Below are 27128 nucleotides of genomic sequence, written 5' to 3' on the forward strand. Positions count from 1 at the left end.
TGTTGTGATCTTCATTTGGAACAACGGTATATAAAATGTCTAAATAAATAAATAAATAACACATGCGATTCAGAATATGACTGTCCTAAAAGACAGGAAATTAAAAACATTATTGCCACATTGATCAGCAACCAGTCGTGTATCAAGGGGTGACAAGGGCAGTTAATCAGACGATAACAGAATGAATGCTTTAATGTGGTAACAGAATTTGGGTGGCATCGTTTTTGATAAAATAGCAAGGGCTCTAGAGAGTTCAATGCCGTTCCTGTTCAAAGTGACTGCAAAACCCAGCACTGCTGTGCCCAGGAAAAAGAGAAAAGTAAGATTGACTTGGGATATGATGAAATTGCACATTGCTCTAAGAGGAGTCTATAAAGATCTGCAGTATTTCAAGGATTGCGCTCATTAGGTTGGAATGGATGGCACAGGTGGACCTGACTCGCGATCAGTTGAAAGTCCAGGGAAGCAGAGACTTGTGGTAAGAGTAATAACGCTTTGGGGCGTGGCTTGCCATCGGAGAAAATGATAGTATCCTCAGCTGGAATCTTGAACTTAACAGGGAAATGCATCAGTGGGCAGAGGGGTGTGCATGAGCTGCAAAATATCTATGACATGTTCGAGGCACGGACCTCCATTTTAGTTGTGAAAGGGGGGAGGGTTGAAAAGCTGGTTGTGGAAATTTATAGGGTGTATTAATCATTTACCTATCCCACACTTAGGTACAACTTCTGCTGCAAGTTGCCTTTAACCTCTTGATACAGTTAGGGGCGAAGTTTTCACTGCGTTTTCTGTCATGGAACTGTGCCTGGCTTGATCCCATTTTGTCATTCAGTTTCTCAATTTCGAGCCAAAAGAAGGTGATAAGATTTTGCAGTGATTGGTTGGTGCCTGTGCCTGTGCAGGTCTCGTGAAGCCGCCCCTGAAGCGATCTCGTTCTGCTCCTGATGGAGGAGATGAGGACAGCCAGGATCAACTACAGGACCAAGGGTCTGAGGGAAGCGCTATGGATGAAGAAGAGAAGACCGACAGCACAACCTTACTGCGACTGCTGGAGGAAGGAGAGAAGGTGCGGTAAACGTGTTCTCTTTTGGTCTGGCCCTGTGGCTTGCTGCTAATACTGCACAGTGCAGCTCATGAAACCTAGACTCGAGGTTCATGGCTGTTGGGGGCTACAACAGAATACAAACATGTGACAGGCAATGTGCTCTGGGGGCCACCAAAGGAGAGGTGCTATTAATTAAGTTGACTTAGAGAATAGCCACTGCTATTACTAGCAACAGTAACATGGAATAGACTTAGTGTTTGGGTACTTGCCAGGTTCTTATGGCCTGGATTGACCACTGTTGGAGACAGGATGCTGGGCTTGATGGACCCTTGGGTCTGACCCAGTATGGCATGTTCTTAGGTGTAGTGGTGGCCTCAGATCACATACTGAGCAATACTGAGAGGCTTTAATCTTGATGGATGCTACCCTTCCAGCCTTCAGCCAGTAAAAGGACCCATATATCCTGGGCAATTGTCTCATGGGAAAATGAGGGGGGGGAGGGGGAGAGAAATGGAAGTAAAACATGAAATACCGATATGTATAAAATGTAAGTAACAGATATACTTGAGTGATGTGAGAAAATTCTCTCTCACTGAGATTCTGCTCCTCAGTGAGAGGGTGATGGAGACTTGGAGCAGATTTCCTTTGTATGTTATAGGACAGTCCTCATTTTTAAGAAATTGTCCTGTGTCCCACTCGAGCAAGAACTGGATGCACTATTGTCTTGCTTTTCAGTCTGCGCATACACAAAAATAGAATTTTGACTAAATGTGATACAGGTAACACATGGACAGAGCTAAGATTTCAAAGGAGAGTGCAGATGGTTTGGCACATCATCCTCTACTCCTTTTTCATCCTCCTTTCTGCTCATTCCCGGTTCCTTTCTTCCCTCCCCCTCCCACAGGTTCCTCTCCACCTCGTCCCCTCTCATTTTTCACTTATTTCCTCTTTGCTCCCAGAATCTTCTTGTTCTCTCCCTCTTCTTCCTCAAGTATCTCTGTCTTGTATCCCCTTTAAATTAATCTCCATCTTCCTCTCGTTCCTTTTTTCCCTCCTCCCACAAGGTTACTCTCCTCCCCTCCTTTTCCTTAGGCTCTTTTCCATCTCGCTCCTTTCCCAAGGTATCCCTGCCTGTCCTTCAGGCTCCTGGAACACAGTGCTATGGATGGAGTAGTGGCAGGCCAGCAGGGCAAGAATGTAGTGAGTGTGTGCTCTCCTTTGGCTGCTCTTCTCCCGTGATGTGCACTTCCTTTGTAATCAGAAAGCATAGGAGGGAGAGGAGGAGCAGCCACAGAAACTGGGTGAATCCCCAATTTGCAATCCCTGGTAGCCTTTTGCTGTTCCCATGGCTGCAGCAATGTAACTCACCACCTCTGCAGCCTCTGAAGGTGACCTGAGGAAAAGGGGGTTTCCTAGCATGTGGACAGATGGACTCAGGACCAGTGGGTTATGCCAGCAGATGGAGATGGAGCAAGCTAACGTCACAGTATATATACTCCTGCAATGACCCCAGCCTTACAGAATTCTCCATCTCCAGCCCCGTATTCAGGCTTTTCTCTGTGCACCGTGTGGTAGACCGTGGCGGCATTTTCACGCACTCCTGTGCATGTCATACTGCCCTCTACAGGACGTCAGTGTGTGCAGTGCGTCGGCTCTGCGCACGCAGCGTTAGGCATGACTTTTGTGCGCATAATTTTTTTGAGCATGGTAATCCACTCTGGCTAGGTGCGCTAGTTGGTGTGGCCTTGCCGCACTTACTTCAGGGGTGCCTGAAATTTGTGCGTACATTTTTTCCAATGTGAGATATTTAAATGCACAGTTACCGCCACTCATGGCACCGGTAAATAAGAAGCCTAATGGCCTTTCTCCTTGTGTTACCTGTCATATTAGGGCTTCTCAGCCTGACCTGTCTTTCAATATATGTCAGCGCTGATTGGATGCGCAGGGAGAGTTGTCTTCCTTGGATTTTGCTAAGCCTGGATCTTCTTACTCTGATGATGGCTCTGTTTGGCGTTGACTGAAAGTGTGCAAGATCGTGGTACTCCCTTGACTGGCTCTTTTGCAAGAGATGGCAGTTCAGTTGGGCCTACTTCAGTACCTTCGGGGTTTGGTCTGGATCCGGCTGCTTTTTTGTGTGTGGAGTTTTTTCAGGTTTACAAACCTTTGTACAGTCACAGTCCTCCACTTTTCCCACTCCTATCAGGTCAGACCCTTGGCCGATGGCCCCTCCCTCTTCCAATCCTACAGTTAAGTGCCGTGGCATGCCTCAGTTCGCCATGGGTGTCCCAGGTGGGGACCCGGATGACATGGATGATGAGGCAGATCCAGATTCTTTGGAAGATGAGGAAATTCCTCCTGATTTGGAGCCTTATCAAACCATGTTGCAGTTCTTTCATAAGGATGAGCTACCGGCCCTGATTTTCCAGACCTTGCAGATGCTGGGAGTACCTGGGGCAAAGTCTATGTTGGAGCAGAGGAAGAATCCCATTTTGGTTTCCTTACATAAAGCCTCTTGCTTTTTTCCTGTTATGGAGGCCATTCAAGAATTGATTGATCTTGAATGGGACATCCTGGAGGCAAGTTTCAAAGGGGGTTGGGCATTGGAAGGCCTATACCCTCTGGATCCAGCTGTGAAGGAATGTTTGCATTTTCCCAAAGTGGATGCACTTGCCTGCACTGTCTCTAAATGGATGACTATCCCCGTGGAGGGAGGAGCAACCTTGAAGGATGTGCAGCAGGCCTTGATGCAGTGGCTATGACCTTGCAGATTGCTTCATCTTGTGCTCCTGTAGCACAATCTTGCTTGCTTCTCTCTCAGGAGGTGGATGATTTGGGGGTGCATTCCAGAGTAGTTTATGGAACCCATGGCCGCCTTTTTGGCAGACGCGGGCTGTGATTTGGTCTGAACCTCGGCTAGAGGATTGGCTTTGGTGGTAGTGGACAGACATCAGCTATGGTTACAAAATTGGTCAGCTGACGCAACATCCAAGGTTAATCTTACGAAAATGCCATTTAAAGGATCATTCCTGTTTGGGAATGAGTTGGAAAAGCTGGCCAGTAAGTGGGGCGAATCTCCAGTTCCCTGGTTACCAGAGGATAAGAAGCAATTACAGCACCCTTTTCTGTGAGGGTTCGTCTCAGAGGCTCAAAGCATTTTCGTCCCTATAGGAATACGACTTTTCAGAACACTCGGCCTTTTGGTAGGCCTTAGTCCTTTCGTCTCCGTCAGTCCAAGAGAGGAGCGAGCTCGAGCGGTGGCCAATCCTGAACTTCCCAACGAAGGTTTTCCAACCCACCTTCAGGAGGAGGAGATAGGGGGATGCCTATCTCTCTTTTATCAAAGGTGGGTCGCGATCACTTCGGATCAATGGGTCCTGGAAGTAATACGGGAAGGTTATGCGCTGGAATTTCACAGCATTCCTCGGGACATGTTCATGGTGTCTCCTAGTCACTCCCCGTGCAGAAGAAGCAGGCAGTGGAGTCTATGCTTCTGCGGCTCTGAGCTGTGGTTCCCATGCCTGCTTCTCAGGAAAATATGGGGCACTGTTCCATTTATTTTGTTGTGCCCAAGAAGGAAGGTTCCTTTTGTCCCATCCTGGACCTCAAGTTGTCAACTGTCATCTGCGGGTGACTGCTTTTTCGCATGGAAACCTTGTGCTCTGTGATAATGGCGGTACAGCTGGGAGAATTTCTAACCTCCCTGGATCTGTTCGAGGCTTACCTTCATATTCCCATTCATTTGGAACACCAATGTTTTCTGCACTTTGTGGTGCTGGGTCACCATTATCAGTTTCGGGCACAGCCCTTTGGTCTGGACACCACCGCAAGAACATTTTCCAAGGTCATGGTGTCTTTACGGTGGTGTTGAGAAGAGATGGGATCCTGGTGCACCCATACTTGGACGACTGGCTTATTTGAGCCAAGTCTTTGGAAGAGAGAAGCCGGGTGACCAACAGGGTGATCTCCCTGCTGTGGGAGCTCGGTTGGGTGGTGAACCTGGCCAAGAGCACTATCAGACCTTCTCAGTCGTTGGAGAATCTGGGAGTTTGATTCGACATAAGGCTGGGCAAGGTCTTTCTGCCAAATGCATGGATCCAAAAGTTGATGTCTCAGATGATTCAGCTGGTGAATGCTATCCACCTAACAGTGTGGAACTACCTTCAGGTGCTTCGTTTGATGGCAGCAGCCCTGGAAGTGATGCCGTGGGTGAGGATACATATGCGTCCTCTTCAGCACTCACTGCTGTTTTGTTGAAACCTGCAGTCTCAGGGCTATTTGGTTTGCCTCCACTTGTCAGTGGAGGTCTGTGGTCACCCTCAGTGGTGTATGCAGGAGTTCACCTGAGGCGACAAGTGTCCTTGTCCTTCCCACACTGGTTGGTTCTCACGACAGATGCAAGTCTCCAAGGTTGGGGAGCTCACTGTCAGAAATTAAAGGCCCAGGGGCGTTGGACAGCCGAGGAGGCTGTCTAGAACATCAATCACCTGAAAGCCCGGACAGTCAGGCTGATGTGCTTGCAGTCAGGTACTCCATGTGATGTTGGACAAAGCCATGACAGTGGCCTACATCAATTGTCACAGAGGAACTAAGAGCCAGCAAGTGGCGCAGGAGATAGACCAAATTATGAGCTGGGCAGAAGTTCATCTTCAGATGATCTCGGCGTCCTACATTGCAGGAAAAGATGACATAAGAGCAGACTTTATCAGTAGAGAGAGTCTGGTCCCCGGGGAATGGGTCTAGTCAGCAGAGGCATTTCAGCTGATAGTGGATCTTGAGGCCTTCTGTCCATAGACCTGCTAGCCACATCTCGCAATGCAAAGGTTCCTCGATTCTTCAGTCGCAGGAGAGATCCGTAGACCCTAAGCATTGATGCTGTAATACAGGTTTGGCTGGAAGATGAGTTGTTTTATGCCATTCCTCCGTTGCTCTTCCTGGGCCAGGTCATTCACTCTGGATTGGCCCAGGCATCTGTGGTATGAGGACTTGCGGAGACTCCTGGTGGAGGACCCTCTTAGTCTTCCGCTGCACATGGATCTGTTGCAACAGGGGCCAGTTATTCATTAGGATCCATCTCCGTTCTTTCTTACGGTTTGGATCTTGAGAGGGCTTGCCTGTTGAATCATGGATATTCTTCTGCAATAATTGCAACCTTGCTCTGAGCTTGTAAGTTCTCCACTTTCTAGTGTATATTCGGGTCTGCAGAGTGTTTGAGGCCTGGTGCGAGTAGCGTGGAGTTCTTCCTTGGTTGGTTAAGATCACACTTGTTTTGGAATTTTTGCAGGATGGGCTGACTAAAGGATTGGCCCTTAATTCCTTGAAGGTTCAAGTTGCGGCTCTTACATGTTTCAGAGGTGCAGTGAATGGTGTTGCCTTGTTGTCCCATTCTGATGTGACCCGTTTCTTGAAAGGGGTAAAGCACCTTCGACTTCCATTGTGGTTGCCGGTTTCGTCATTGAGTCTTAACCTGATGCTGGATTTTTTTAGTGGGCCCTGCGTTTCGACCACTGTGCAATCTTTCCTTGCATTTATTGACCCTGAAGACAGTGGTCCTGGTGGCTATATGTTCCGTGTGTTGTATTTCTGAGTTGCAGGCATTGTCTTGCCGGGAGCTGTTCCTTCAGGTGACTCCAGGGGCATTGCAGCTGCGTACTGTTCCATCCTTCTTGCCTAAGGTCATTTTGGAATTTCATCTGAATCAGTCCATTTCCTGCCATCTCTGAATAAGGTCAAAGACATGGGAGGAATATCGCCTTCTTTGGATGTTAAGAGGCTTGTTATGCTCTATCTGGAGATCTCTGAGCCTTTTCGGAGATCAGATCGCCTGTTTGTCCTTCATGGTAGAAAAAAGCAAGGTGAACCAGCTTCATGGGCTATGTTAGCTCACTGGATTAAGGAAGTGATCACGGCTGCGTATGTGGATGCTGAGAAGCCGTTGCCGGCTCAGGTTAAAGCTCATTCCACTAGGGCTCAGGCGGTGTTATGGGTAGAGTTTCGTTTGTTGTCTCCCATCAAGATCTGCCAATCTGCGATGCGGTCCTTTTTGCATAACTTTTCCAGGTTTTATTGTCTGAATGTGCAGGCCCAGGAGGATGCACCTTTGCACGTGCGGTATTGACAGGACCACGGGCAGCCTCCTGCCTGTTCATGAGTAGCTTTGGTACATCCCACTGGTCCTGAGTCCATTTGTCTACACGCTAAGAAATGGAGAAATTTCTTACCTGATAATTTTGTTTTCCTTAGTGTAGATAGGTAGACTCAGAGTCCCGCTCTCGGCTGCCAACTGTTTGTGTTCATGGTTCTCTTGTGGGGATAAGGATCCCAGGGGATTACTGGTAAGTGTTCATCCTGTTCCTAGAATGGGGTATCTGTGTTCTTACTCTAGTTCAGTGTTTATTGTTGGTTGAGTACAGTTATGGCTGACTGTTTTTAATCAAGTTTTTTGCTAGTCTGTCCACAGTTGCTTTTGAAGAGAATACTGGCAGTCTGGTCACTGCAGGGTTATATATACTGTGATGTCAGCTTGCGCTGTCTTCATCTGCTGGGAGGGGTGCATAACTCACTGGTTACGAGTGGGTTACGTAACCTGAGTCCATCTGTCTTCACTAAGGAAAACAAAATTATCAGGTAAGTAATTTCTCCATTACATAGACAAGACAAGAAGGCCTCTAACAGACCACACAGAAAACAGTAACAAGGCAAGGCAAGGTAAAGCACAGGAGTGGCCAAGGCAAGGAGACTTGATGATGAGGCCTTGGACTGTGGGTGAGGTAAGCTTTTAAGGTGTGGCATGGCTGCCTCATGGGCCTTTAAGACAAGCCTGTGCAGCTCAGACTGCAGCCTACTGAGGGCCCCTGCAGGCAAGAGGGTTGAACAGCAGCCAGGATCATTGTACTCATCGTGGTCTTGGTGTCTGGTTGGATGCAAGGCTACATTTTAAATCTCATATTAAGATGTTTGCAAACTCTTCATTTTATAAATTATGTCTTTTAAGACATCTAAGGAATCTTATAGCAAAAAAAGATTTTTGTTTGGTGCTACAAGCTAAAAGGTGAATATTAAAACCAGTTCGCAGGCGCACATGTATGTGCGTATGCAGGCTCGCATAAAAGGACGTGGCCATTTTACAGCATATGCGCGTATATGTGCGCATTTTGTAAAATAGGCTGAACGCACGTACATGTGTGCACAATTTTATGATGGACGCGCATGTGCACGCAAATGCCGCCTCTAGTGTGTAAGTGGGGGAATGTTATAAAGGACGCGTGCTGATGCAATTGGCCATTTTCTCAGTTTGTTCCCAGCTCGCCCCTAGTTAAAAGCCCCCCTTTTACCTTGTTATCCCTGACTCTTAAAACCCCACTCACCTTTTTTACATTTTTTGGTAGAAGGAAAGGAGAAGTAAAGTTATTCGGTAGGGGACCCTAGCACGTGCTTGTGCGCGTTAAGTATTTATGTGCAGGTTTCATTGAGAACTCCCGGAACCCCATGCCCTGCCCCAATCATGCCCACGCTCTGCCCCTTTTTTAAGAAAAGTTTTTTTGTGCGCCCAGCAAGAGATATGCGCATGGGTGGCTTTTAGAGTCCACTCGGTGTGCACCAGCCCAAGATACTCACGTATCTCCTGATTTTGGCACACCGAAAGACTTTTAAAGTTCACCTGTAGGTTTCTTAGTGGACTAGACCACTGCATTGTGCTATTTCTTGGTATTCCAGATAAACTATTGAAAGTATTACAGTTCGTACAGAATGAGGCCGTTAGCTTGATTGCAGGTAGTGGTTATTGGGAAAGGATTATACCACAATTGACACTGCTTCGTTGGCTTCCATTGGAGTTAAGGATTCAGTTCAGGATTTTAGTTATATTACAGAAAATTATCTATGGTGAAGAGACTAATTAACTTTCACATTGGTTCCTTATGTTCCTGTAAGAATGTCTCAAAAACAGAATCTACTTGTAGTACCTTCTTATAGTAAGTATCGGCTGCAGGAAACTAGATTGCGAGATTTTTGAAAAGCAGGTCCAGGATTGTGGAATGCATTGCCAGTTGAGCACAGGTAAAATGCTCACTATCTTAATTTTAAGAAAAAATTAAAGGCTATGTTCTTTAAGCTGGCATTTGGATGACTACTAAGAAGAGTGCCTATCTTAAGAGTATATTTAATGCTTGATTTTGCAGTTTTTATAAAATTTGATGTTGTGTGTTGTGAATGTTTTATGATTGTGTTTTTCTAAACTGCACTGATCAAAGATTTGGATTTGTGGGGTATAAAAATATGTAAGTAAATAAATAAACCTGGCTGCTCCAGTACCCAACTGCAGCAGCGGCTGGGCCAGGAGCAAGCAATATTAGACAGCTCCTCTAGCAGCCAGAGCCGTTCCATCTCCCCTGTTGTGCCCTGGAGCTGCCACATTATGCAGCTTGCTCCAAAGAGGAAGAGAGAGAGAGGTTCTACGCCCTCAATAAGCCAGCTGCTGCCAGTGACCAGGTCACTGCAGCGCACTGCCTCAGACAGGGTGTAGTATCTTGTTCTCTCCCTCCATGCAGAAAGCCACATGACGTTGCGGCTCTGATGCTAGGAGGTTGGCAAGGAGGGTTGCCAGAATATGGTGTGACTTGGGCTTACGCGGCCAATAGAAATTTGGACACTGTCATCCTTATGCATGGCAGGGTTGTGGCTTATGCAATGGCCATTCTGGTGCTTCAGGGCAGGATCCACGCTTTTGGCAATCGAGTAATGAGTTGGGGCGGTAAAAAGCTAATGTGCACGGATTGGGAGAGGGACCTTGGGGTGACAGTGTCTGGCGATCTGAAGGTGGAGAAGCGATGTGACAAGGCGATAGCTAAAGCCAGAAAAATGCTGGGCTGCGTAGAGAGAGGAATAACCAGCAGGAAAAAGGAGGTGATGATGCCCTTGTACAGGTCCTTAGTGAGGCTTCACCTGGAGTACTGTGTTCAGTTCTGGAGCCCATATTTCAAAAAGGATAGAGACAGGATGGAGGTGGTCCAGAGAAGGGAGACCAAAATGGTGTGGGGTTTGTACTGGAAGACTTATGAGGAGAGGCTGAAGGATCTGAAGAGAGGAAGTGCAGAGGAGATATGATACAGATCTTCAGATACCTTCAGAAAAGTTTCAGTGATGCGTATTCCTTGAACCTTTTCCATTGGAAAGCAGACAGTAGAACTAGGGGGTCACGAAATGAAACTTCAGGGGCGGGGGGGGGGGGGGGGGGGGGCATCATCAGGAAGGTGGATGCCTGGAATGCCCTTCTGTAGGATGTGATGAAGACTGAAACTTTAAATTAGTTCAAGAAGGCATGGGAAAAACACTTTGGATCCCTAAAGGCTAGAGAAAGAAATAAAGAAAAGGGTGCACGGGGGTAACCTGCGTGGAGCAGCAGTTACTATTCTAACCAAAGGCATGGGGATTACTATCCTTAGTCAATTATCCTTTGTGATTTTGTCACAACTGCAGCATCACTCTTGCTTCGACGGTGGGGAGCAGGGAAAAAGAGGAATTTGATTCAGATGACAGCCAGTGCTGGGCCCCGACTTTTACGGTCCAGCGTACTGATATGCAGAGTTTAGGGAAAAGCGCAGGATTACTTCTACGGCCAAGTCCTAAAGCAAAGCATGTTCAAGCAGCATTGTCTGTATTATCAAGAAGGCTGCTCACCCTGTAAATATGTTGATAGAAGTAATTTTTTTAGATGGGTTTGACAGTGCTTGGTTTTGAATTTTAATATTTTAATATTTTAATATTACTACCATAAGAAACTTGCTGGGCAGACTGGATGGGACCATTTGATCGTTTTCTACCATCATTATTTTACTTTCTTAAGACCACGTTATTGCAGAAGCAAGTAGTTTTGTTATATTCAGAGTTCATTGCATGAGCATTAAGCTTACCTATATGGAATGTTAGGCATGCTTTTGTGAATAAAGACAATACCGTTTATGGGTTCTTTTTTTTTTTTTTATATATAGATTCAGCACATGTATCGCTGTGCCAGAGTTCAAGGCCTAGACACAAGTGAAGGACTTCTCCTTTTTGGGAAAGAACATTTCTATGTGATCGATGGCTTTACGATGACCGTCACCAGGGAGATCCGGGATATCGAGACACTGCCCCCAAAGTGAGTACTGCCAGGACCAGAGGGGGCTTGGTAGTCCTCAATGAGTGAACAAGAAATACCGTACTCTTAGTCAATAGAAATATACAGTTCGAAGCACAAAGCCAACGCACTCTCCAGTATTTTGTGTTGGAGCCACAGGTGCCATTTCTGGAGAAAGTAATCAGGAAGTGGATACGTAATTGATTTCCTGTGTGAGTCTCATACGCTTTTAGACCGATTTAAATTTGAAATGATATTCTTAATTTAAAAAAAAAAAAAAAAAAGCTTAGGGGGTAAAGTTTTCATTTGTTTTCCCAAAGTGAAGGAAAAGTGGAAGAATATGTGGAATGCCTTCGAAACAAAAAGTCTTGTTTTTCACAGTATGCACGAGCCAATCATTCCTAGAGGAGCACGGCAGGGACCAAGTCAGCTCAAGAGGACTTGCAGCATATTTGCCTATGAAGATATAAAGGAAGTCCATAAGCGGAGATATCTATTACAGGTGATTTTTTTTATTACCAATGGAAAATATATTTTTAAAGCTGAATTTTGCTATCATATTCTGGTATTTGTGGATTGTTAGTAATATGTATGTTTGCACGGGTGAGAGTTCTTGTGTGCAGGCGCTCTTTCTGTAGAATTGGATACAGACTTATTAAAATTACAAGGGTTGAATCAGATAAAATTCACGGAGTTCCACTTTGGGGGGGTGGGGGGGGGGTGCAACTACAAAATGGCCTGCAAGCTGCACAGGCAATTTTAAGGTGCATGCTTTACCTGAATTTTCAAAGGGAAATTGCCAGCCTTGTTTCTCTCTAAAAATTAGTACGTTCAAATCGCACATATTCAAAGCATCTGCATAGTTTGCACTGTGGACAGTGCGTAAGGGGAAGGAGGGACAAAATAGCAGGTAGACATTTGAAAAACCTTACCCGATCTAAACATGCCCCATGGTCTGCATGTACTTTAAGCCGGTATTTGAAGAGGACAATCCTGTTCCATGCAAGAGGCAGGAGGGGAGGGGAAGGGGTTGGATTAGGGGGCAGAGTAGCTTTTGGCTGCTCTGATCTGAGCTCTGTCCAGTTCAGTTCTGTCCACAGGGAGCTCTCCGATAACCGGCATGGATTATTCCCTGTTCATGCTTTATAATGGGGCTTTTGTTGTATAAGGATCTTTCCCTTTCCAAATCTTCTTGCTGGGTGATCCATATCAGGAGGAGTGAACTCTGCATGATTCAGGAAAATAAAAAGAATGCATTTCACCAGGGCCCGCTGCCTGTTCTGAGGACAATTTTCAAAGCCATTTACATGCATGAATTGGCCACATGAAAATGGCCCTCCCTCAATGGGGCTAAAAGCGTGCGAGGTGTCCCACGCTACACGTGCTCTCAGCCACATGAAAAAGGAGGCATGTCTGAGGGGGGGGGGCGTGCCTAAGTTGGGGGAGGTAAAGTATGCTCATAGATTGCGTTTTCAGATCTATGTGTGGGTTTTTTTTTGTGCAAAAAGAACTTGCAAAAGTCTGTGGGGGCGAGTTTTACACTGCTGCAAAGTCCGAGTGTAAAACGCAGCAGCAGACTTTGTCCCCAGTGCGGAGGACAGTTTGAAAATCATGTAGGGGGAAAGACCTGTGATAAATTCGACACAAAATGCTGCGGTGATTTCCCCCGGCTGCCTGATGTATTTGCTGTACTCTATGTTGTTTTCTGTTGACACTGACGATCTACCTTGTGTTCCTAGCCAATTGCTGTTGAAGTCTTCTCTGGAGACGGACGGAATTACCTTCTGGCATTTCAGAAAGGAGTCAGGAACAAAGTCTACCAGAGGTATGTCAATCTCAGCTCTCACTGCTTCACCATTCCAGCTGTTTTCCTTCCTTCCAGGCAGAAACCTGCTTTCTGCTGGACCCCGTCTAAAGCCCAACCAGAAAATATCAATGAAATAAATAAAAGTAGTCTGGAATGATGGTGAGAAATCCAGCACTCCTGATGTATTAGACTGTGTCATGTGACTGTTCCTCATAGTTCCCGATGCAATGCATTGCATGGCTCTGAAGATGCAGAGACAAGAGAGCTTTATCCAGGCTTCAACATGGAGTGCCCTGAACCTAGTCAGATCTCATCCAAGGCAGGAACAGAAGATCAGATTGTAAAACGGATTAAAAGTTCTTTGGGTTCTGTCGATAGTACATGCTTTTCTTTATCATAACTCATGTTATAAGTGCAATAGGACATGCTAGGATATCATTAACAAGGTTTGGTGCAATTCTTGTGTAGCAGAAGAATGAGGCCACGGAAATAGATTTGATAGAGATTTTCCTTGGCGGACCATAGAGTCCATCTAAATGAGCTCCCCAGCCTGGAGTAGAATCATCCGTGGTTAGGACAATTTGGGTGGGAGGAATGTGGAAGAACACCCCCTTTTCCAGATTCTAAATTTCCTGTCACCAGGACAAAGAGGCCTACAGGGACAGTGTGACTCAGAAGTGATCCTGGTGATCTCGAGTGGCTTGTTGCTACTATGATCTCAAGGTCCATTGGGCCTTTCACATGTGCAAATGTACCAAGAGATTAACATACCAACAGCCTCAACTTGTACCTTGCTGATGCCTGCTGGCTCTGTTGAATCTCCACCACGATGGTCATCAGGGTGATGGCCCATTGCCGGGACAGGAAGGCCTTCACTTGAGTCATGTTTAGCAGGGCTCCAATGAAGTCCAATTGTGGTGATGAGCTTAGATGGGACTTTGGGGCACCATAGAATGGGTCCAAGAGTGCTTGGCCTTCTTGAGAATGGATTTGACCAGCGATTGGTGGGGCAGCTGATGCTTGTCAAATCCAAGAGTCTTTTGGACAAGATAAATTGCGTCCGCCTTCCTGTTAACGGAAGGCACCCAGAGAAGGTGCTCCCACATCCTCATCAATAACTCCACAAGAATCTTGTACACTGGGAATGCTGCGATCTCCTTGGGAAGCTCCACATACTGGAGGATATCTAGCATTTTGTGCCTGATATCCTCTTCACTCATCAATAGAAATGGGATGGCCTCTGCCATCACCTTAACAAAACTTGCCAAGGTGAGGTCCTTTAGCAGAGACTTCCTTCAGTCGTGTGAGGGAGATGGTTCTCAGGGGAGACCATCCAAAGTTTCATTGGAAGCCATGGAGGAGTCATCCCCCCAGAGGTCAGAGATGCCCTCATTTCTGCTGCAATTGACTAGTGACAGAGCACTAGGTGCTCTGTCCCTAGCCAGTGGTGAAGGCACCAGTTTGACTGGCTGCTTTGGCCTGGGCCCCAGTGCCACTTCAGGTATCTGGGGGTCTTCCTCTTAGGAACTGGAGGCGACAACCAGATCAGCTGGTGGTGGCACCAGTGCCTCACAGATTGTTGATGCTGTCCTAGGAACCAACAGTGGGGGCTGGGTTGGTAACATACCGATAAGTGCGTGCAGGTATTCAAGCAATGGTTTGAGGAGTGACGAATCCTACATCCTCAACCTGGAGGAGCCCGATGATGGCCGGCCTCCAGCATTCCTGTCAGCTGATGACCTTGACAGAACTGGCAGGCTTGCCGATATTGATGCCTCGGTGTCCATTGATGAGGCTCAGAGATCCCTCGATGCTGATGCCACCAATGCTGATGGATCAATCTTCTCTGGCCTGAAGAGGCTCTTCATCTTGTCGTGCCAGATCTTACATCCCTTTGGGGGTCATCTTGGCACACCTGCTGCAACCTTGGATGTCATGCGATGCCTCAAGACAGAGAACACATCCATCATGAGGATCTGTAATGGACATTTTCCTCGTATACCTGGGCATCACTTAAAACCAGAAGTGGACATGTCATCGTGAAACAAAAGAATCGTGAGATCGAAATTGATGGCAGTTGTCATTGATGGCTGGCAGACACTGAGCGCACTCTTGCCAGGGGATTGGCAAGAAAAATAATCTTAGCCCAGAACATCAAGACACCTATCTAGAATGCTAATGGGAGTACCGGGGGGGTGGGGGGGGGGGCTCTTATCAACCACACAAGGAACATGAAAAAGGAATCACTGAAAAATCACTTTAAAATTGTGCAAATCTTTTCTCTCTTTGAATATTGCTGTAGATTTTTGGCGGTAGTCCCATCTCTGACCGACAGCTCTGAGTCTGTGTCTGGACAGCGGCCGAACACCAGCGTAGAGCAAGGGTAGGTGATCTTATCCCGTGGTAGATTCCTTTATGCCTGGAGCGACAGCAGGAGGCCACTGATCGCATGCGCAGCATTACATGAAAGGCTCCCTAGAAAGGAGCATTTGAACTTTTACATTTACATCTTTCTGTAGTTCATTTATTTATTTATTTATTTATAATTTTTATATACCGAGGCTCTTGTATGAAATACAAATCACTCCGGTTTACATAAAACAGTGAAACGCCCAAAAAAGGGGGGGAGGGGCTTTACATAGAACAATAGAACAAAGTACAAATTGAACGTAGTATAGTTACAGGGAACATTCAAACTCGGTATAATGGTACAGTTACAGAGAACATTTTGACTCGGTAAGCCCAAGAAAGGAGAGGGGGCTTTACCTTGAACAATATAACAAAAATACAAAATTGAACATAGCATAGTTACAGGGAACATTTGAACTCTGTGTAATAGTAAAGATTGCAAAGAGCATATGAACTCAGGATAATGGTACAGATTACAAAAATCAATTGAGCAAAGTAGCTTAAAAAGGGGAGCATGGGAAAAGACAACGTGACAGACTATGGACTTTATGGAGTTGCGAGTACACGAGCCTGCGTAAGTCGCTCTGTGCTGAAATTTGTTATAGGCATTAGACCCGGGAAATGCCTAAAGTAGTATTCAAGTTATAAAAGGAGGGGAGGTGTATTGCGTAGAAAGAGGGCGGGGAGAGACCCTTTTGAAGGGGGGGGGGGCCTAAGGGAGAGTCTTGTGACCTGAAAGAGAATAAATCGATGAATTAAGTGGAAGACTGACCAATAGCTGCGAACGATCGAGAGAGACCGAATAAGATGACTCAATGAGGAAGTTCATGATTGAGTTCATGTCATTAGAGCCAGTTTATCATGCTTAGGTGCACATCAGCAATGGGCTAAACATGTGTCCAGTTCCTGTTTGGGTACTTGCCAGGTTCTTATGGCTTGGTTTGGCCTCTGTTGGAAACAGGATGCTGGGCTTGATGGACCCTTGGTCTGACCCAGCATGGCATTTTCTTATGTTCTTATGTTCTGTTTGCCATTTTTGTGGGCAGCCGCCCTTAAACACTGCTGTAGATTGACCCAGACACCAGAAATTACAAAAAAAAGAAAAGTTAGTAGGGAGCTTTGTTACTGCTTTTTATTTTTTTTAAATGAAACATCACTGATATGTTTCTTATAGCCAGCAAATTGTGATCAGTCCTTTCATGATGTACCCCAAATGTTATAGCTACATCACATGAGTGGTGCTTGTTCAGAGGTTTGGGACCGTCGCTGGCCTTCAGATAAAGCAGAGTGCGGTGCACTTTGCCTGCCGGGCACCCGCAGATAATCTCAGAGCGATAGTTGCTGTCTCTGGAGCTCTTTTGTGAGGGCCATTGCAGAAAGGAGGGTTTTGATCTCCACACATTTTCTACCAACTCACATTTTAATTTGATCTTAGTTTTTTCCCCTAAAATAAACCAGAGATGGCTTGACCCTACCATATGAATTATTACATCTAATGCTGTTTTCTGTAAGCATGTTGGGCCTATTTTCTGAATCTTGAGAGGCATCTTAATTGTGTTCTAAAACTGCACAGTGAAAGTCACTATTCTTAGTAGCAGTAAGGGCAGGAAAGGGTCGTGAGCAGAACTGGGGCTCGCGGACGCAGGGGCAGAGTGGAACAGGGACTTGTTACCTGTATGTCATTTTCTGAATTGTGTCCTGCCTTAGGGCGCTGTGTGAAAATTGAAAGAAACAGACGAATGAATGAATACGAGAATAAGAAGAAATCTGGGAGAACGTATTAATTCTGACTGCACTGTATCTCTGATTTTGTGTCCTGGTTGCTGTTAGGTCTGGATTGCTTAGCACTTTAGTGGGAGAAAAGTCCGTGACACAGAGGTGGGAGGTAAGCATGTTAATTAGAGCTCCCCGTTCTCATACCCTGTACCGGGTGAAGCACAAAATGATATGAACTGGCACCTGACTCTGCAAGCGGGGCTTTACAGCCCACCTGTAGGTCGAGTGATTGGCAGAATCCGTACGTTCACAGGCAGGAGAAATGGGAGCTGAAGCACAGCTGCAAACCCCTAGGCCGATAGTGGTCTTCGGGACCGGAAAGCACATGTCTTGCAGCTTGCAGACAGTGCAGGGATAAGTAATAAAGCGTTTGCAGAATTAAAATGCCCCAGTTATTCCTTTTGTGAATTAACCACAATGTTATTTTTCCTGTTCGTCTCTGCTAAGAGGGGAGAAATCAGCAATTTCCAGTACTTGATGCACTTGAACACTTTGGCTGGAAGATCTTACAATGATCTTATGCAGTATCCCGTCTTCCCGTGGATCCTTGCAGACTATGACTCGGAGGTGAGGACCCAAAGCTGTTATTCTGCAAGGTTTCTAAAGTGTTTTTAATAAAGTCCAATTCGATTAAAAGAAAGATATTGGAGGGTAGGCCATGCCTTCAGGCTTGGCCTGCATTCCACATATTCTACCACAGTTAAGTTTATGGCACCTCAAAACCTATTGAGAGAGATGGTACTGTATTGTACGGTTTGAGTGACACACACGCGTGGCACAAAATAGCAATTGAATGTGTGGGGGTTTCTTGTGGAGGGGAAGATCTGTAAAACCTACCAGTGAAAGCCTCAAGCTTCTGAAATATTTCTCACTTTTTATTAAAGCTGTAGGGACCAATTTTCAGATTTTAGGCTTCTAACTTGTGGAGCTAGGCACCTAAATTGGCCATTTGGAAAATTTACTAGGGCTGAGTGCCTAAATTTAGGATTCTAGTTTCATTAGGCACCTGCATTTAGGGTCCTAAAAAGTGGGTGGCTACAGGGTCGGAGTTACGGCCGGGTTGCAAAGTTAGGAGCTTAGCACTGATTTTCAGAGCTAAACATCTAACGTGGAAACCTAAATCTAGGAAAATAAATAGCAGCCCTAAATTTCGGGCTCTAACTTTTAGGATCCAAAATGTATATGAATTGTTAACTGAAAACTCAGGTTCCTAATTTTAGGGTCCTAAATTTAGAAGCTCAGCATTTTTTTGATAACTGGCCTCATGAAGGTCCTGCCTCTCAGTCATTCCAGGGAAAATGAGTAAGCTGTAGAAATAGTTTCCAGATTTTTCCATGGAAATCAATGGCGGATAAAATATGCAGCAGGCCAGTGCTTGTTTTCCTGGCCTTGCAGAGAGCTGGTGACTGTCTGCTTTGGTGTACTGTACACGCCAGTACTGCAGAGCATAGAGTGGTGACTGACTCGCACCTTACTTTTGCCACTTTCAGATTATTATCAGAATGCCAGAATGATAGAGCTAGATGACACTGCACAGTGCCCCCAAATAGATTTCATTTCTATGGGCCTCCGAACATTGTACCAGAGACAGGTTTACGTTTTCTGTGTGTTGGGAACGCTGCAGTTAGGAAATGTGGTTTTGCCAATACATGGGAGCTAGTGCAATGAATGTATTGTTTTTTAAACTAGCATTTAAAAACATTGGGCTTTTATATTACTTGATGAACTCAGAGCTGCAAAAAACAAAATTTTATATCATCACTAATGTTTTGTTTTCATGCAGAAGGAGTGGTCGACTGGTTAGAGTAGTGGGGCTGTGAACCAGGGAAGCCAGTTTAAATCTAGTTTCCTTTTTGGCCCCAGATTACTCCAGACGTATGGGTTTTTCTTCCCTACCAGCAGATGGAGACAGAGAAGAAAAGCTTTTTACTGCACATTAGACAGCGTGCCACCTGCAGTTGCTCAGTATTGATTATCTCCAGCAGAGGTGCAAAACCTGCAGTCAGAGTTTTTTAGAATAAATTGTTCCCAGGGATTTTAGGTCCTTGTGTGGGCTATCCCCCTTGTAGAGCAGGGGTTGTACAGGGGGTCAATGGCCCAAGAGTGCTTGATGGGAGGAATTTGATAACCAGGGATCTTTTTTTTCTCAATTCCTGCCCCTCCTCTCTGCTTCTGGCTCCCATTTGGTCTCTTCTATTCAAGGGAAGTATTTTCTAGTTTCTAGTTTCTGTTATATAGGCAGGTACTTTTGTTAAAATTATAAAAAAAAAGTGAAAGGGGCCGAAGTGATATCTTTCTACTATGAGTGGAGAGGAGGCATTTTATCAGACTGATCAAGCCACTGGGCGGCTCTTGAGGTTAGTAGTGCCCAGCATTTGTGAGGAAAAGACCGTGGTGAGGGAGCAGGGCCTCGAGGAGGTTTCAGTCAGCAGTTAGGGAAGTCATGTGTGCCAGCGATGGCAGCTCCATTGGAGTGCGGGAAGTGTTGTAATGTTTGCGGCAGTAAACTTGTGAAGGTGTCTTCTTCTGGGCTGTGTGGAGTCTGTGCTGGCAGCAGAGAGGGTTCCTTGAGCTCGGGGAGTGCGCAACCAGCAGGAAGAAGGCTAATGGAAAGAAGCTGGGTCTATGGGCTGCAGAGGCAGAGAGATCAGAGGAACTCTGCAAGGTGAGAACGGTGGCCATCTTGGCCTCACTTCCCATGGCTCAAGAACAGAAGGGGGGAGGGAGACGCCTCTCCTCCACTATTTTCCCAAGCAGCCAAGCCCCCGGATTCAGCCTGGAAGGAGTCTGAGGGGAAATCTTGTTCAGAAGAGGCCTTTTCTGCTAAATTTGTGCTTCTTATGCACAAGGCCTTTCTGGCTATGAAGGAGACAACAGTAAAAAGGTCACTGACTAAGGGGGTTTCAGGACCACCTAAGATGCAGAAGGTGGCCCCTCGGGAGGAGGATGTGGATCAGATTTGAGACAATAAATGGAGGCGTATTGCAGACCCGGATATGAATGAGGAATCCAACAGTTCCGAAGATGATCTGAATGACTCAGTACTGGATCTTCCCACAGATGAGGATGTGGATGGAGGACTCCTTAGTGATGGGGAGATCCTGGTGGCAGAAGGGGATGACCCAAAAGTGATTTGCAGGGAGGAGTTGCATACAATGATTTTGCAAGTTCCAAAGGAGCTTGGGATAAAGGTTTCTGTGGAGAAGTCGGAGCATGAGGATGAGGATCCCATTATGGAGGGGCTTAGGGGGCCCCACAAAGACTTTCCCTGTACAGGAAGCTGGTCTTTAGGGAGTGAAATATCCCAGAGGTCATGGGCCATGGTAAAGTTGTATCCGCTTCCAGAAGAGGCTTTGGAACTGCTGATATTACCTAAAGCAGATGCCTTGGTATTAGCAGTAACAAAAAAGACCACCATACCGGTTGCAGGATGAACGGCACTGAAGGACATGCAAGATCGAAAGATAGAGCTGCATTTGAAGAGGATGATTAAAGTCTCAGCATTGGGAATTCATGTGAAGGTGTGTGGTAGTTTCATGGCACAAGCCTGACTATGATGGATTCAAGCAGATTCTGGTGAAAAGACAGGGAACTTCATTGATGCTGAAAGAGGTGGAGCATTAAGAGTCTGTCCTGGCTTTCATAGCGGATGCTCTATAGACTACGCACATAGTCAGAAATATGATGTCAGCAGTTTCAGCTAGGCATTTGCTCTGGCTTCAAAACTGGTCAGTAGATGTTTGGTCCAAATCCCAACTTGACATCCTCCCATTCAAGGGCAAGCTCTTATTTTGGGGAGGGTTTGGAGCAGTTGGTCAAGCATCTGGGGGAATCCAGGGGTACAAGCAATGCTTCCTCCAAGGAGTGATTAGGTGTCTACAAATGTTTTTTGTGTGAGCAACAATTTTTTTTTAAAACAACAATATTTGAGCACCAGTATTAGCGTTGCATTTCTGTATATAGCACAAAGAAACATTTATGTGAGCCAACCATGTAAAACCTGTGAGCAGCACTCCAAAGTGGATGGGCAATCGCTCACATGCATAGCTTAAAGGGAATGATGGTCACAAGTTACCCGAGGTTGAGCCCAAAGGGGCCAAGAAAACCTATCCCAGTAGGCAGAAGTACCAGGAATCATGGCGCTATCATCTGGGGCAGGGACCTCTGTGTAGTATCCATTTGCAGGCAAGTTGCAGTCCTTTCGGGTATCCAGAAAGCCAGCTCGGGAAGGTGTGGGCTCTTGCTCCAGACAGTCAAAAGGAAGGTAATGAGATGCGGCTGGCCCATTTCTTTCAGCATAAGCATTGGAGGGGGTCTGGCCCTGTTGTCTGAGGAGTGGGCCAAGATAATGTCAGACCATTGGGATCTAGCCATGATAAGATTTTGTACATCCGTTGTGTGAAGCCTTTATGGTCTCCTCGTGCCTCCAGGGCCAAGTGGAAGGTGATCCAAGCCATGCTAAACAGCCTCTTGGAGTTGGAAGCAGTGGTTCCTGTGCCCAAGGAGGAAAAAGGGCAGGGGAGGTATTCCGGCTATTTTGTGGTCCCCATTCTAGATCTCAAGAAGCTGAATGCGGCTTTATGGGTGCTTCAGTTTTGCAGGGAAACAGTGTTCTCAGTCATTGCTGCATTCCAAAAAGGGGAGTTTTTGGCATCCCTGGACCTTACGGAGGTTTATCTGCATATACCCATTCAGGAAGAGCATCAAATGTTTCTCAGTTTCCCAGTTTTAGGGAAACATTATCAGTTTCTAGCTCTTCCTTTTGTCCACACCATGGCGCTGCACATGTTTATCAAGGTGATAGTGGTCATAGCATCAAACCTTTGCAAGAAAGGCATTCTGATTCACCCTTATTCTGATTCCAGTAAATTCGAAAGAGATTTGCCAATGGTCGGCGGAGCAAATGTTGCAGGTGTTGCAGTCCTTGAGTTGGGTTGTAAATATGGTAAAACGTCTTCTGATTCCAGTTCAGTCACTGGAATACCTAGGACCATGTTTTGAGACCAAAGAGGGCAGAATGTTTCTCATATTTCAGAGGATGGTCAAATTACAGGACCAGGTGAGACAGTTGCTTCACCTCAAGAGTCCCAGGTTTTGGAACTATTTGCAGGTGATTGGCTCCATGGTATCTATGCTGGACCAAATGCCTTCGGTGTTTGCACATATGTGACATTGCAAAGGGCGTTGCTGACCTGCTGGAACCCCCAGTCAGAAAATTTCGGTTTACACTGTCCCTTCCTGGAGAGTTCAGATCGGGTCTGTCCTGGTGGCTCTCATGGGACAAATTGGAGAGGGGCATCGGGTTAGAAATTCAGAATTTGGTGGTTGTAATGACAGACACCAGTTTGAAAGGCCCAGGAGCTGTAGTCATTGGAGGAAGCATCCTAGTCCATCAACCATCTGGAAACCAGAGTGATCCAGAAGGTTTTGCTCCTGTTTCTAATATTAATTTGCAGCCATGTAGTGTGGATTCTTTCCGACAATGAGACGGCGGTGTCCTACATCAGTTGGCATGGAGGCACCAGGAGCTAGGTGGTAACCTTGGAAACTCAAGAGCTGTTCCAGTGGGCGGAACGGCACATTCTGGTTCTGTTGGCATCCCATGGGGCTGGAGTGGAAAATGTGCAGGCGGATTTTCTCAGCAGGCATGCTCTGCACTCTGGGGAATGGTAATTGTCAGGTGTCCCTCATTCATGCAGGGTTGGGGGTGCCACAGTTGGACTTGATGGAATCAAAGCTAAATGCCAAAACTTGGCGATTCTTCAGCTGTGGACAGAAAGTAGGGGCAGAAGTGCTAGATGCTCTTTCCTAGTCCTGGTCACGGGAGGTCCTACTACATGTGTTTCCCTCTTGGCTGTTAATAGGCAGGGTTCTCAAGCATATAGAGGCACAACTTGGGAAAGTAGTTTTGGTAGCCCAGAATGACCTTGAAGACCATGGTATGCAGATCTGGTAAACTTGGTGGTGGACGGACCACTGAGGTTCGCACACATGCCCATGTGGTTATGAAAGGTCCCATTTTCTGTCTCACGGTTTGGCTTTTGGTGGAAGCATTTGAGATTGAGAGGTTACTTGGAACAGGTTATTACCACTTTGCTGCAGATGAGAAAACCTTCCACATGCTTAGTTTATGTATGGGTGTAGAGGGTGTTAAAGGCCTGGTGTCTGGAGGTGGTTCCAATTCAAGCCTCAATTCCACAAATACTCTCCTTTTTGCAGAGGAGACTTCAAAAGGGACTAGCCATGAATTATCTTCGAGTTCAAATAGCAGCACTGGTCTCTTTCAGAAAGCAAATCCACAGATCCTCACTAACTTCTCACCTGGACATTGTGCATTTTCTAAATGGGGTCAAATATTTGTGCCCATCAGTTAGATAGTGCCCCCATGGAACCTAAATTTAGTCTTGAAGGCATTGTGTAAACTGCCATTTGAACCATTATGGAGAGCATCATTGAAGGACCTTGCTTTGAAATCAGTCTTTTTGGTAGTGTTCTGTTCCACACGTAGGATTTCAGAGATTTAGGCGCTGTCATGTAGAAATACTTTCTTTCAGTTTTTGGAAGTTGAAGTATATCTGCACATGGTTTCATCCTTCTTGCGGAAGGATGCTTCCTCTTTTCATTTGAGTCAGACTGTTGAATTGCCTTCTTTTGGGAGTTTGGAATCATCTTCTCTGCAGGACCAGGAGTTACATTTGTGTACAGAGTCCTGTTATGCTATTTGAAGGTTACCAACAGTTTTCAATGAGTGGATCATCTGTTTATGCTCTTTGCACGACGTAACAAGGCGGTGAAGGCATCAAAAGCAACCATCTCCCATTGGATAAAGGAAGCTATCGCTTCGACATATATTTGCAAAGGGATCAGAGGTCCTGAGGGACTTCAAACTCATTTCACTAAAGTGCAGGCTGCGTCCTGGGCTGAATGTCAGCTGGTATAACCACAGTAGATTTGTTGAGTGGCAATCTGGTTTTCATTGTACACTTTTACCAAGCGTTATTGGATGGATGTTCAGACTCTGGACACAGCTGAGTTTGGCGAGAGTGTGTTGCGAGCAGGTCTTTCAGGTTCCCGCCAGTTTAGGGGAGCTTGGCTACATCCCATGCGTCTGGACTGATCTGGGGGATGATAAGGAAAGGACAATTTGTTCTTACCTGTTAATTTTCATTCCTAGAGTCCCACAGATCAGTCCCAAGCCCTGCCCTAAATTCTGTAAGACCGTTCTATTCTGTATGTACGTAGGTCAGATGTTACCTTGGTTTGATATTCAATGTTCCATGTGTAATTTCTTCTGTTGGGGCTTACATTTCCCCTGCTCATTTTGATAGGGAAGAATGGTTGAATTTACAGTTACTATATTGGCTTAGGTACAGATAATACTGAGCAACTGCAGATGGCACACTGTCTAATGTATAGTAAAAGCTTTTCTTCTGTGTCTCCATCTGCTAGTAGTGGAGAAAAATCCATGCATCTGGACTGATCTATGGGACTCCAGGAATGAAAATTAGTAGATACCTTTACCCCAATGATGATCCTTTTGACCTAGGGCAAGTCAATTTATCTCCCATTGCCTCAGGTACCCATTTTTTGTAAGATGTTTGAGGAAGGGACATTGCTGTAAACTGTCTTGAGCCTTACTTGGAAAAGGCAGGTTAAAAATCCAAATTTTCATTCCATTTATTGCATTTTATTCTAGTGCTTGCAAATTTCTGTCTAATTGTGACACCATTAACGTGGCACATTATCCACAAACTCTGACTACATAGGTAACATTGGCCTTAGTAGAAATTACATCTGTAATCTGTCATCTTCCAAAAATTGCAAGCAATGTCAGATACTTTGGTACCCTAATACTTGAAAACATCCAGATCTTTGTTCTGACAAGTATATTTTTCTTAAATCCTGGTATTATTTTCATAAAAATGCTCTCCAGGCACTGCCAGCACTTAGAACATTGATTCTCAATCCAGTGCTTGATACACCTATCTGGTCTGGTTTTCAGGTGATCTGCAATGAAAATGCAAAAGATATATATATTGTGGATTAGGTATATGTAAATAAGTTCCATGCATATTCATTGTGAGCATCCTGAAAATTCAACGGACTTAGAAAGAGCTGCTTAGGAAGCCCTGAGCCCATCTACTTTGCTAGGTAGTGGATCCCAGGAAAGGGAAGAGTAAATGGCATGATGCAAGAAAAAGGAGAGAGTCACAGGAGGGGGGAGGAAGAGAGAGCGCAACATGGAGTCAAAGGAAGACAGATGGAAAAAGGAGAAATGAACAAGGAAAAACGAAGAGTTTGAAAAAGAAAAAACGAGAAGGCACTAAACTCCTCTAGCATGCAAGCCGAGGACAAAGCTGACAGGTGGTAAAAAAAAAACCAGAATCAGAGGCACAGAAATGTTGAAAGATACGCCTTCTGGGAAATGCATGTGGGTACTTTTTACCTGCAGGTTTAGCTCAAATTTCCAAAATGGACTTAGATCTAGTTTGAAAATTTGGGGCTGCCTGACGTGCATGTACACAGTTACAGCTGCTTGGTGGCAGGTATATGCATTTACATGTATACTTTGAAAAATGGAAAGTATGCATAGAAATCATGTTCCCGTCCCCGGAACGCCTCTCTGTGGTGTGTAAAAATATGTGCAAAATAGCTTTTCCATGCACTGCACACTAGGTCATTTTTAAAAAGCTATAGCGCACATGGATCTAGGGTTTATAAGCATAATAAAATGTGAAGATTTTCCTCCATTTTAGCATTATGCAACCCCAGTACAAATTTTGTGTTGTTATGCATGTCCTGCAGAGTGATAATTAAATAGTAAATGTATATTCAAGTACTTTATCCATGTTGTAACACAATTGCATCCTCAGTAGTAGGTGAAAGTAAAAGACACAGCTGTACAGAAACATTAAGCTCAAAGGTCTGAATGAACAAGCTAATAGGCCTCTGTTAATATCCTGGGCTGGCTCAGCAGCTGTCACAATGCCATGCGGAGGGCCTGGGTTCCGTTCCCTAGTGAGGTCTTGTGTTCCACTGGCCGGCCAGTGCTGGGGATGCTCTAGAGGCAGCACTCACAGCCTCTCGGTGGGGAGGGAGTCCCAGTCATTGTGCAATGGTGACCTCTAGTGACCAGACAAAGGGTCCACAGTAGCCGAGTTCTGAAAGGAGCTGCGGTTTCTGGCTCCTGACTAAGGGCTGTGGCTATGATAGCTTAGCAGAATTGGGGCAGATATAAAAAAGGGAAACCCCCTTTCCTCCCCCAGGTAGTTGTGAATGAAGGCTCAGGGTGCTGTAGCCCGATTGAGGCCGTTTCTGACTGAGCAGGAGACTGCCTGGCAAAAAAAAATGAAGAAATATTCCCGGATACACTTGATTGTAATTATGAAGCGTCCGACACTTCTGCTCAAAGCAGAAGATGAGAAACATTGGCTTCATAAGTGCAGTTCTTCATTTTAATTATGATCCAAGTGCTGGTTCTGAGAATACTGTTTTGGTTCCATGGAGTCTTTATTGTAAGACAAAAAAAATAAATACTCTTTCAGACATGGTTAGCCGCTTAATGTTTGTAAGGTTCCTGGTGCCTCTGCAACTTGTTAGGCTACTCGTGGTTTTACGAGGGCAATTTTCTAAGGGCAAATTTTAAAAGCATTATTCATGCTAAAAGGCCCATATACACGAGTATCTGGGCTGCGCATGAGCAACTCATATTTTAATAGCCGCAAATTACACGCATACATGCACGTGCTCACGTTAAAAAAATAAATAAATACGCATACTGTTGGTAGACGTATTTTAAATTATACACATGTACTTGCGCGTGAGATTTCAAATTCCAGCGTGTGTTCGCTCACGCGTCCAATTGCGCGTGCATGAGCACCCACGCACTTGTTTTAAAGTTACCGTCTGCATATCCATGTTGAGAGAAAGTCCACTGGTATTTTTCAGCCATGGACTTTGCACTTTGCCTCAAATCA

At 45.5% G+C, this 27128-nt stretch overlaps 1 protein-coding gene across 1 annotated transcript in view; it reads left to right on the top strand.

The window, feature by feature from the left end:
* Nucleotides 1-27128, top strand: part of WDFY3 (WD repeat and FYVE domain containing 3) — a 616621-nt gene that overhangs the window by 495567 nt on the left and 93926 nt on the right. Inside the window, 7 exon segments of the mRNA XM_029599364.1 lie at nt 903-1066; nt 11032-11180; nt 11541-11661; nt 12899-12984; nt 15269-15349; nt 17206-17260; nt 17599-17718. Of these exon segments, the coding sequence (XP_029455224.1) occupies nt 903-1066; nt 11032-11180; nt 11541-11661; nt 12899-12984; nt 15269-15349; nt 17206-17260; nt 17599-17718 (776 nt within the window).

The sequence above is a fragment of the Rhinatrema bivittatum genome, chromosome 1 (genome assembly GCF_901001135.1).
Source record: "Rhinatrema bivittatum chromosome 1, aRhiBiv1.1, whole genome shotgun sequence".
Lineage (NCBI taxonomy): Eukaryota > Metazoa > Chordata > Amphibia > Gymnophiona > Rhinatrematidae > Rhinatrema > Rhinatrema bivittatum.